Consider the following 12,971-nt stretch of genomic DNA (forward strand, 5'->3'; position numbering starts at 1 on the left):
ATAAAACACTACAGCCAAAAGCAACTTAAGGGAGAGAGAATTTATTTTGACTTATGGTTCCACAGGGATGAGAACCCATCATGTCAGGTATGCATGCTAGAAAGGGCAGACCTGGCCGTGGGAGCAGACAGGTGAGAGCTCACATCTTCAAAGGCAAGCAGAGAATGGACTATACATATAGCAAGGCTATATACTCTCAAAGCCTGCTCCCAGAGATACCCTTCAAGAAGCAAGGCTATATAACCTCAAACTCCCCAGAGAGCATCACCCACTGAGAACCAGGTGTTGTAATACCTGAGTCCATGGGTAATATTTCTCACTCAAACCACCACAGGAGCTGAGTAAATAGACCATGCACACTGAAAGGGTTGAAGATCTGGGTTGTCAGGAGTCTTACAGAAAGCAGATAGAATGGTAGGCCCCCATCTGATTCTGGCTGGTAGAGACATGGACTCCTCTGAAGGACAGGTCCAGATTCATCTCCCAGTGTTAACCTTTGGAAGCATATACTTAGAGAGCTTGATTTCTGATGAAGGAGGCTTCTAACTGAGAGAGGGACAATATTGCTCTAATTCCAATTAATTTATCATCTGCATCCTTGAATGGTACTTGAAGCCTCATTTCTTATGCTAAAGAGCAACATAGTGAAGTATTCATGAAAAAAATGAATCAGAAATTAGTAACTCTGGTGAGTCAATAGCTGAGGATATGACGGCACTGCAAAAAGGCAGAGATGTTTGCTGACTGATGTCTGGGGGAGATCGGGTGAAGAATATATAATCCAAATTAAGTATCACCACAAATGCCAGTCCTGACGCCTGCAACGTCTCTATTAGAGATTCATGAAACATCAAGCCTAATTGAGGCTTTAAGAGAAATGCAGTATGATGTAGCAGAACTACAACATCACCCCCTGTCCTGTTCATCCATCCCGGAGCATGACTGGCTATGCCTGTCAGCTTGTTCTCACTGTCCAACATCTTCATAGATTGTTTAAACACGATGGTAAGGGAAAAAATCTACTAGGTCAAATGAGGATGTCACAGTCATGTTTCTGCTTAGGACTTGTATGAAATAGTCATGTATTAGCTCAGGATACAAGAAGCCACTTAACGCACAATGCATAGTATTGGAGAGTGTGTACTGTGCAGGCAGTGTCTGCGGCATATAGAATGACGTGCTGTTTTAGACCACAGAGATAATTCTGAATTGCTCAGGATTTGAACTTGAATTTGAGTCAGCGTCAGTTTGTTCCTGGATGTCTCTTGGCATCTGACTCCAAACATGACAAATCCCCAGAACAGCACAGGGCATGTGCATGAGGGTCATAGTTAGTGATGGGTTAAGCTCCACTCCACCATTCATAAGCCTACCTCTGACAACGGAACTTTTAATCTTAAAGATACTGGAAAATACAAACCACAGGTTATATAATCTGTACTGAAAAATCACTTCTAAGGTTCCTTCTACAGATCCCAGAACTTCATGAAAGTGACTGATTATTAGATAGATAGATAGATAGATAGATAGATAGATAGATCTGACAAAAAAGAAAGAAAAAAAAGGAAACTGTATTTAATGAGATACACACACATACATGCATACACACAAATACATACATACTCACATACATGCAAACACATGCATATATGCTATCCTTTAGAAATGATCTGTATCATTCCATGAACCTATCACTATTCTGTGCCCCACCCTTCATCCAAGGCTTTTTCCAGTCAGGCAGAATAAGGGAGTGGCTAAAATTACAAATCTTCGCAACCGGGAATGCTGGGTGACTTTTGGAGTTTTACTAATTTTTTCAGATACAAAGTAGGATATTGAAATTCATCTTTGACAGTGAGTTAGTGTGAACCAAGTGAGCTAAAGAATATGAAGTATCTCACATAGTGTCTGAATATAGAACTATTATTGACTATTTATTTGTTTATTGCCCACCTGGCTGTTTTTGTTGTTTTGGTCTTTATTGTTATTCCAGCTTTGATACCTCAGAATGCTGATGTCATGCTCTGTGGTGACATCCATTGTAACAGGTGTGTACAATGGCCTGATGCACCAAAGCAGGAGACAGAGTATGTGGTCCAGTTGGTTCTCACCTTGCCAATGATGGTTCACTCATTCTGCAATAAGCATTTTCTTTGGGGAATTCATGTGACCAGTGGATGTGTAGCTTGCCTCCCAATCTGTAGTTGTTTCTGTTTGCCATATACCCAGCAACTTATTTTCTTTCCTCCTTCCCTCCCTCTCTCCCTTTCTTCTTCCCTTCCCTCCCACTCTATCTTCCTCCCTTCCTCCCTTTCTCCCTCTCTTTCTCCCTCCCCCTCCCTCCATATCTTTGTTCATTCCTTCTCTCCTGTCCTGTTCCTCCCTCCCTCTCTTTTTTCCTCTCTTCCCTTTTTTCTTTCATTTTCACATTGTGATGAGTGGGGAAAGTTTAATATCTTTTACTTATATAAATCAATGTGAAGTGTAAGAATTATACCCAAAGTCTAGTTTTGTTAATGAGGTATATGGAAAACATGAAGAGATGTGAGGCTGTTGGGGAATGTTCACAACATCCTGTAGGCAGAAAATATGATCACATATAAGATTCGTCTCTTACCTGGGTTGCCAGTGGACAGTAATAATTTTCTCCTCTGGCTCCATGCTGCTTGATCCATACCAGTTGGCTCTGGTTTCCAGAATAAAAAGTCCAAAGGTATCCAGAAATAACATTTATTAATCAACAATAAAACACACAATAGAAAAGGCCTTATAAGTAAAACTATATATTTATAATGCTTTATTGGTTTTGCTCCAGAACTCCACAAAACACTACAGACAGTAACAAAATAATTCAATAAATGTTAAAAACTTCCAAGATAATTATAGGATACTCTTTATCATATGTGAGCATCATCAATTCCATGACCATTAGATACATTAGCCAACACTATCATAGATATCTTTCTTGAATAAAGAACATTTTTTAATCTGGGAATCATAACATTTACACACATCCACACACAACATAACAGCTCAGAATAAGTGAAGCAGATCCCCCAAAATGACCTGGAGTCATCTGCCTATACATCACTTTAAAGATATTACACTGTCAACAGGATAGAGATCAACACACTTAAGAGAAATGTAGGAGGCTTACTTGGGGGAAAGAAGGGAAATTGGGCATTAAAGCTGTTTACATGTTTTCCATGGCCCGCTTGGCAAGATGCTCCCTCCCCTGCTCTGCCTGTTCTTGATTGAGGTACTCCAACACTTTCAGGAGCATATCTTCATCCAGGTACTGTCTGTTTGGGGTGTCCTCATTCTTCAGGGATCCTACGGGGATCCTTTTGCTCACCTTGGCCAGTCTCTCCATTTCCTGGGAGCTTCCTTGCCCCAGATGTTCCTTGATGGCCTGTTCGAGCTGCTCTTCTTCTTGGAGGTCATCTTCTGAGGAGACTGGACTAGGCACTCTCTTCAGCTGGTTGGTATTCAGGAGCTCAGGGTACTTAACTAGCATCCTGGCTAAGTACTCTCCCAATTCTTGGTCATTCAGATTTTCATAAGGTGCTTGTCTGCTTTCAACATCAGGGATCCAGGCTACTTTGGGAATCTGGTTGGCTCTAGATTTCCCAGGACCATAAGGGATCCTCATCAGAGCCTTGTCTTGGCTATATTGGTTGGGAAAATATGGGGACTTCTGATTTACTACATTCTCCATCCCTAAAACATTTAAAATGTCCTCGACACTCAGCCCGTCAGGCAAGGCCTCTACCATACCACGACCAGGTGCCTTGGGATACCCACCCTTGGAGAGCATCTTACTTTGAAACATGTCTGGACGGTCTAGGTCAGCCTCTGGGATGTCATCTAGGTCAACAGCAAGCTCCAGATCCTGCTCTGGCTCCACCAACCCATTTGGCTTCTCTCCAGCTTTGAGCATCTCAATTAAGTCTTCAGGGGGTATCTGCAAATTCCTGGAGATTTCAATCAGCTGATAAATAGACTGAGAATCAAGGGGCTTCTTAAGAAGCCGGGCTGCCCTGTCCCCATTTGGCCCACTCTGTGACCTCCCACTGCCCACAGCATTCACTAACCTTCTCAGGTAGGTGATGACTTTGGAGGCATCCTCTGAGAGTTGGTCTTTACTCTCTCTCCGGTTATCTTCATCTGGGAGCCCCAACTGCCCTGAACGTTTCATCTCTTCATTGCTTTGTTCATTTTTTTCTGTATTCTCTTTGCTGTCTCTCACCTCTTCCTGGGTTTGAGTCTCTATTTTCTCCTCTATGGGGCTCCAGTCTTCTCCCCCCACGACATCTTCATAGGCAATGTTGTTGGTCTTGTACACGTCATCTTCATCATCTGTGTACAGCTTTTGTTCCTCGTCAACCCTCTCACGCTTCTGGTTGCTTGGCCCTGTCAGTTTCCCAAGCTCTTGGAACACAGACTCCAGGGTAGCAAGACTTTGGGGTGTGTATTGTTCCTCGACTATTTCATTTGTGCGTTTGAAGGGGTTTTCTCTGGAATTCTCTTCATACATGAGAGGGAACCGCATGTGCTTGAGTTTCCTCTCAGGCCACTGTTGAGTCTCATAGTCATCAGGCGTGTCCACAGGGAAGTTTTTCTCCAGATTCAAGGCATAGGGCTTGTTCTCTTTGGGGGCAGATGGCGACTCGTTTTCAGCCTGCCTCAGAGCCTCGAGTATTATCCGCATCCACTCGTCTTCACTCAGTGCATCCCTTGAGCTCTCTGCCAAGTGGCTTTCTTCTCCATTTTCTTTGAGTTGAAGAGGAACAGAGACGCCTTGGTAGGGATTGTAGTCTGGGCTGCTTTCTTCTCTGTGAGCTTGCTGCCTGAGCTTTTCTATGTACTCCAAAGCCCTGATCATTTCTGGACTAGGAAACTTTTGGACATTCTCCAATCTGAGGTCTGGTTCTTTCTGAAGCAGCTGGTTTCGCTGGAAGGAAGCTGCTTCGGCTCCAGAGATGAGGAAAATTAAGTGGATAAGAAGCAGAACTGCTCCAAGTCGGTACGCCTTAGCTCCAGCCATGTCTTACAGAGTTCCTGAAAACATAGAAAATACAAATTATCACAGATGATTCAAGCTTGAAGGCACTATGGGAAGAAAAGGAAAACACAAGCCACAGTGGAGAATGGAGAAGAAATAATTTAATATTACACCTAGGAAAACTACTTAAAGTTGATGAATATTTCCTATATGATCCCCACAAGCTAACCATAGGAATCTATAGGAAAGTCATTACTCATTTGCATCAAGCTTGTCTGACATTCTTTTGAAGAAAAACATTGACAGGGGGCTTCTCTAAATGTGTGTCTTTCATTTACAAACTAGCAGCTTGATTTTTATCATGTTTCTTTTCAACAAAACAAGACTTTGTAAAGTATTGTAATTTCTTCAAAGAGCATTCTATTAAAATCAATTTGAAAATAATTTCTCATGACACACACATAATATATATATATTAACATACATACATACATATAATTATCCCATAAGATTGTGTCAAAATAATAGCCTGTTTGATTTATTCTCTGAGTTAGACTTCCAATTTTGTTGCAGAAATGCAACAGCTATATGATGATGTAATATAGCATATTAGTGTTAGTAACACTGAGTACCTTGGGCATGGATCCTGGTCAACACACTGAATGATAAATCCAGAAGTTAGCTACTAATCCCCAGCAGCTGGGTCCTCCCAGGTCTCAGCTAGTATACTAAACCATGGAAGCTTTATGTGGAAGCCTGCAAAATTAATAACCTACACTTTTGAATTTTTCTATGTGCCAATCTTCAAATAATTGTATTATGGCTGACTTACAAAATGCAATTAGGGTTATATTTTTCATCTTTCCTCTAGTGTATAGTAAATAAACAGATGCTACAGAGAGAACATAAGTTTACTTAACTAGTCTATTTCTAAGCTTTTGAGTGTTCAGATTCAGTTTGTCTTATGTCTCTGCCTATTTTTGTAGGGACCTGTGAAATCTTAAATGACTCACACACACTGTTAGAAAATCTGAAAATAACCACTATGTAACTCCCAATTTAGATAAACACAGACGATGTGTTGAATTCTTCCTACTTAAAAAAGAAAAGAAAAGAAAAAAAGGAAAGAACCTTCATTCATTTTTTTTCTCCAATATTTTTAAAATCTCACAGATGGATTAGTAAGAGGAACCACTTGTACGTTTCCTGCTTGGCATTGCTGATAATTGGAGAAGCTATTTCAACCCTTGAAAATTCTTTTGTAAACAAGTGCATGTAAATAAATCTATAAGTTTATTCATATCTTCGATACATCCTGGTTTGTGACAAATAAGCAAAGTTATGTGAAAATAATTTCCTGTTAGATTAAACATCAAGATATTGCTTAACAGATCTTGCTAATAATGAATGCTATAATTTTTTAGAGCTGTCAATAGGTTGTAGACATAGAAACTTCCTTTGCTTAGATACATAGGCTGATTAAGATTACCACCAGGTAGGCTATTTAAGCACACACAGAACATTTCCAAAATAAACAAATGCTTACTTCAAGAAACTGTACCCATAAACTTGTGAGTGATATAATGAAGTTTAAATAAAAAGGGTTCTATGTGTATATAATATATTTCATATTACTTCAGGATTGATTTAGCTTTGGCAATCAGTTTTCACTACTGTCATGTTAAATGTTATCTTGAAAGCCATATTGAGTGCATTTGCTTTAAGATCATTATCTTGACATATTCTTAACACATCTTAGCATATGGATTACGTGACTATCTGAGAACCCACTACTTTGAAGGGAGGTTTTTCTGTAGAATTAGAGAAAAAATGCTCATTGCAGTTTGAACCACAGCCTAACATGCATGGCCGACTCGCCGCTGACTCCGGTTTACTTTAGATGACACCGTTATTGCTTCTAACACTCAAAGGACTTCATTTCTCCAGGAGCTGCTCTTGCAAGCAGTGAAGATGGCCTTAATAGTTCTAACATCTTACACAGTGTTTGATTTAAAATTTAATTTTCTGAAGTCTAAATGGTAGGAACATTGTGTCTCCTCAGACAGCTATTATTGATGCCCCTTACAGTAAAAACATCTTTCCTATGAAATCAGCTGGAACATTGACGCTGAACCATCAACACGTTAGTAAATCTGATTCAAACAACCCACCTAGTTAGGATAAACAAAAATAAATTTGCTTCAATCAACCTCTTCAGCAAGTAACATATCAGCTTTTCCAACCAACACATAAAAATTACAATCACAGTCTATACCGATCTATATATTTTCTTCCCTGGATTCAAAGTTATCATTTCTCTGTGATTCCTAATAACATAAACCTTTCCCACAAAGTAACAGTTCACCTTTCAAAAGGGGAAAATGTCAATGTTCAAAATTATTCTAAACTGCTTTCTCAAGACTAAAATTAGCACATAATAACATAAGCCCTTTTGGAATATACCAGTTCATAAAACACTTAATAATTAATTCAGAGTTCCCATAAGGTCAATATCAAAGAAAGAAAACAAATCTAATTTTTTTGCCTCTGTGACTCATATGATTGATGACATTTGAATCCTTGAAAACTGACTGTTAAGATTATTAAGCATATAAAATTATATTTTTGGTTCTATATCTGACTCTTAGGAGAAAAAGAACACATTAGAAAAAGAATCAAAACATAAGGTTTGGTTAACTTTACATTAATCGGCATGTTGACATTAAAATTCTCAACTTTTCTGCTCTCCTTGCATACAGTTTTTCTCAGTAACATTATAGTTAATGCATATTCTCTGACAAGTCCTGTAAATCACAGAATCCCTCATTTAGCCACACGAGTATAGAGTATCCTTGCCTAAAAAGCAGCAGGTTGTCCGGTTATCCTATCAATATAAGCTTGCCAACTGTCTTTTTCCTCTCATCTTGGAAAACAGGGAGGGACACGCAATTGAGAACTTTCCAGTAAATAGAAGAGAAAGCAGTCTTACCTCTGTCTTATATTATGTGAAAGGCTCCAAGCATGCTCCTCTCTGCCGCTGAGTGAGGGCTCGGGCCGTTTCAGCACCGGACAGCTCCTCGGCTTATAGAGAGCCTGGGCGCCTGACTCCGCATTCCACGCTGACGTCACCGGCTCAGCCTCAAACCCCAGCGCAGGCGAGCTTTTTCAAAGAATCCGAGAGAAAACAATCACTTTAGATATTTTTTAAAGCGTTGCATGCTTACGCCACCTGTCTTATGTAGCAAAAACTACAGCTTTTTCCCCCTTCTTTTATCAAAATCTCTGAGGCTCGAAATAAAATGTTCAGCACAAATTCCCTTAGAAAGGAAGAAATCTGTCAGACAGACATGACTAATTGCAAGGACATCTCATCTGCGTTTTCACGCCTTGTTTAGAAAGGTTTCTTGCGCTTGCTGCCATGTCATAAGAATTTTACAGATAATGACTATCTTTTTATTTGTGCCTATAAAGAAATACGTTCTCATTTCCTGGTGCAGCCACAATTGAACAGAACATTGCAAATATGATAGATTGTATTTCATATCATGACTCCAGGCAGAACTGTTTTAAAACTCTGTTTAGTTTGAACAAAAAAGGTGAGATGCTTTTTTTTTTTTTTTATGAGAATCAACTCATTCTTTCAGCAGTGTTCAAAATGAGAGTTCACGGACGCTCAAGTTGTTGATACTTCTATATGAGGCCATTCAAATCTTCAGCAAAATCAGGTGTTGCAAGAGATAGCTAAGAAACTGTGTGCTCCAAAAAACAAACTGCCTACCAGGAAGGGAGGGATTACTGCTAGAAGAGAGAGNGGGGGGGGGGGGAGAGAGAGGGAGAGGAAGAGAGAGATTGAGAGATTTTCATATGCCTAGAACCCTCTTGACATCAAGAGAACATAGTACCACAGAAATACTTCTAGGTTTTGGTTGAGTAAGTTGAGGTGACTAACTTCAATGAATGAGAACCACCCAAGGAACAATGTCGGAGTTAACTCACAGCTTCTTGGATTTATAATTCATAACCATGGCTGTGCTTTGCCGTGGAACCTGATTAGGTACCTTAATAATTTATACAGGTCTAAATTTTTAACTTTATTTTATTAAAGATGTGAGTCCTCTAACCCTGTATATACTGAAATATATTTCCAAGAACTGAGAGAATCTTGTTGTATGAGGTCCTCTAAAAGTCTCTGCTGACTGAACAATCACATTCCAATTTTATCTACCCACCAACTGAGTTATAATGCTTATGAGGTGCCAGATAGTTTTTGAACTACTGGGAAAAGAAAAAATGAATATAGTTTTCTGGCTTTAAGAAGGCTTTAGTCAATGGGGATGAAAGATAGATTATTTTAATATACATTGGAAAGCACTAAAGAGAAGGCTATTCAGAAGGCTTTGAAAGTTTTGTGGCATTTGCAAAACTCAAGAAGAAGGAAGACCAAAGTGTGGATACTTCATTTCTTCTTAGAAAGCTGAACAAAATTCCCATGGAAGGAGCTACAGAGACAAAGCCTGGAGCTAAGACAGAAGGAAAGACCATCCAGAGACTGCCCCACCCAGGGATCCAGCCCATATACAACCACCAAACCCAGACACTATTGCATATGCCAGAAAGATTTTGCTGACAGGACCCTGATATAGCTATCTCTTGTGAGGCTATGCCAGTGCCTGGCAAACATAGAAGTGGATGCTCACAGTCAGCTATTGGATGGAACACAGGGCCCCTAATGAAAGAGCTAGAGAAAGTACCCGAGGAGCTAAAGGGGTCTGCAACCCTATAGGAGGAACAACAATATGAACTAACCAGTACCCCCCAGAGCTCCTGTCTCTAGTTGCATATGTAGCAGAGGATGGCCTAGTCGGCCATCATTGGGAGGAGAGGCCCTTGGTCTTGGGAAGATTATATGCCCCAGTACAGGGAAATACCAGGGCCAGGAAGGGGGAGTGGGTGGGTTGGGAAGCAGGGTGGGAGGGGGGGTATAGGGGACTTTTGGGATAGCATTTGAAAAGTAAATGAAGAAAATATCTAGTAAAAAACAAAAAGGAAACATATGCTAAAATGAAAAAAAAGAAAGAAAATTTTGTGGCTTACTAGTTGTTGACTCTAGTAATGAGTAAGAGGAGGCGAGACCTCCAACTAATAGACCTAAGCTGATCTCTTACTAGGTTTGTAAGACTTTCTACTATACAAAACACTGTTGAATTGTTCAAAACTTATGAATATGAAATAAATACTAAAATAGTTAAAAACTGTGAAAAAAAATTTCACAGAAGGTAGTCCTCACTGATTTGCTGTGGGAAAGATACTTAATTTTCCTCAATGATGAGAGAGCATCATATGAGTTCACATGGACCTCACTGGAACATTCTGGGGCTACACATTCAATATACTGGTGTATATTGATCCTTCACAATGAGTTGGTAGAACATGGTCACGTACTAGGTTGAAAAGACTTGAGTATACAAGGCTTGCTTCTCAAGGAGACATTTTAGTAGCATGAGGTCATTCACTCGGATGTTAGCTTTTAAACACATATGATATTTTTGAAGTCTTAACAAAGGTGGTCTGGGTTTCACTTAATTTTTAAAATTTATTTGTTGGTTTGTTTGTTTATTACTTATTCACTTTACATTCCACTGGTTTCACTTAGTTTTCTGTTTAGCAGTTCTATAGGATTAGTTGAACTTACCAGTATCAACACAGCCTTAGAAGTGCCACGTGCTTCATTATTCTTTACTGATGAGTAGATTCAGCACAGGCCTAAAGCACCATCCAGAAGGCCAGTCTTGTCCAGGTTAATTCACTCATACAGTGCTTAACTTATGGGACAAAGACCAAAATCCATAGGATTTTGAAAGTTCTAAAGACAGTGCCTTACCTACAAAATGTCTTTAATAATCAAAAGGACAGGTACAGAGGAGATGGCTCAGTAAAAATACTTGCTACCCAAGCATGAGGGCCTGAGTTCAATCTGTTGCACCCATGTGTGAGCCATGTGTGAGCAAGGCATATCCCTCTAGCCCCAGCACTGGGAAGGCAGAGACAGATTCCTGGGACTTGTTAGACAGTCAGTTTGCTAAATCATCAAGCTCCAAATTCAGTGACGAGAAATAGGAGGAGAAAGAGAAAGAAGAGGAGGAGGAGGAAGAGGAGGAGAGGGAGCAGGACAATGAAAAGAAGGAGAAGAAGAAATTGTAGCAGTGGTGTTAGAGCTCAATTGAGGAAGAAACCGAATGTGAATCTCTGACCTCCACACACATGCATACATATGCAACCACAAGAGCATATGTGTGAGGACACATAAAAATAATCCACAGTAGATGCAAAACTTTGTTCAAGTGTTCAAGAAGTAAGATGTGAGGTGTTGGTCACTGAGATAGACTACTAGCTCCATCAGGGTTAGGATGTAGGGAGAGCAGGTAACTGAGCTCCCTACCTTATGATGCTAAGGATAGATCCCTTACTTGCAGCCTAGTTTAATATTCCTAAAATCTACAGCAGATACCTATTTTACAAAGCAAGCAACTGAGGTAAATAAATAAATAAATAAATAAATAAATAAATAAATAAATAAGTAAATGGACCATGATTTCCCAACTCACACTTGGTAAAGAAAATAATAATAATAAGATTTAACCTAGATCTTTTCATCAGTGCATCCGATAAAGATTGTGATTCAGGCTTTTGCCTAGGTGATGCCAGCATAGGAATGAGAATGGCACTAAAGATCTAAGACTAAGGTGTAGTTACATAGGGAAAAATTGTCAAGAACTATCTGGTCACTGCTGAGGTGACATGACTTGGACTGCTCTCCAGAGCAGCAGAAAGGCAAAGCAGTAATTAACATCAAATTATCTCACTGATATCGTAAAGTATACGATCTCCTAAACAACCAGGCACTTACGAATTTTGGGAAACACTATTCACCAGCCTGGTTTCTTTTTAATAATTTCTCTCATGTGATACATTCTTCTTCTAAGTTGTGAGATTTTTGCCCGTCCTTGTTGGTTCTAAATGGAGCTATTCCCTAAGAGAAATCTCTTTAGGGAAGGAGCTAAAACACAATAATATGCTGAAAGCAACCTTTTTATGGATGTGAAATATTTGAGCATGTGCAAAGCACTAAAAATAACCTAGACATCTCTTACATCGCTGAGCCTGAGAGAAGGCCATTCCAAACATTTCTTACAAAAAGAAATTTAATTTTCAGTTCAGTCTGAGTTCCCAACTCTCATAGCCTCCAAGAAATGAATCTCTGTATCATGAACATTTCAACATAATTATGCACTATGTAAGATAATGGTTTTTACTAAATTAGCTTGCAGCCTCACCATGGTGCCACTAAGTTCAAGCTAATCATTCACAATTTAGGTAATTAGGATAAACTAATTTATTTCTACCGTCAGAATCTCTTTACATTTTGGTCACTTTATTGTGATACTGAGTTTGATATTCATCAAACTAGACCGAGATTTTGATTTTCCTAATATTTTACTAGCAATCCCCTGCCTTAGCAATCTTTTTTTGACACAAAGCCATTCTCTCTTCCACTTCATTTCATTTCTCATTTCAGTTGTTTATATGAAACCAATTAAGATGCAGAAAGTCAGTGTGTCTTGTAATTCCTCTTTCTCTCCTGTTCTTCCCTGTTCTATGTCTTTCCTCTGCCATCTGTCTCTTAAAAGAGATACCTCCAGGACTAGAGCTCCATCTCCGATACCCAGGAGTCCAGGCTATAAATCTTTCAGCCCGTGACTGGGCAGGGGCTGGGGGCGGCGCTTGGCTCCCAGTTCTCAAGTAAATGTTCTGGTCATAAGATAGTCTTTAAAGATTCGCAATAATGGAATGATAAGGGGCTGCAGAGATGGTGCAGAAGTTAAGAGTTCATACTATTCTGGAAGAAGACACAAGTTTGGTTCTCAAAATCCACATCAGAAGCTTCACAGGTGCCTGTAACTCCAAC

At 39.6% G+C, this 12,971-nt stretch overlaps 1 protein-coding gene across 2 annotated transcripts; it reads right to left on the reverse strand.

Moving 5' to 3' along the window:
• Window positions 1-2,411: 2,411 nt before the first annotated feature.
• On the reverse strand, window positions 2,412-8,145 carry Scg2 (secretogranin II). Of its 2 annotated transcripts, XM_021175738.2 has the most exons (3): window positions 7,995-8,144; window positions 4,095-5,061; window positions 2,715-3,974 (listed from the first exon to the last, which is right to left on the reverse strand). In XM_021175738.2, exons 2-3 carry the CDS (start codon window positions 5,045-5,047, stop codon window positions 3,194-3,196), a joined length of 1,734 nt encoding a protein of 577 aa, XP_021031397.1. In that variant the 5' UTR covers window positions 5,048-5,061; window positions 7,995-8,144; the 3' UTR covers window positions 2,715-3,193. The 2 variants fall into 2 exon arrangements, with proteins under 2 accessions (XP_021031386.1, XP_021031397.1); XM_021175727.2 differs by having other exon boundaries at window positions 2,412-5,061; window positions 7,995-8,145.
• Window positions 8,146-12,971: the final 4,826 nt, after the last annotated feature.

The sequence above is a fragment of the Mus caroli genome, chromosome 1, assembly GCF_900094665.2.
Source record: "Mus caroli chromosome 1, CAROLI_EIJ_v1.1, whole genome shotgun sequence".
Taxonomy (NCBI): Eukaryota; Metazoa; Chordata; class Mammalia; order Rodentia; family Muridae; genus Mus; species Mus caroli.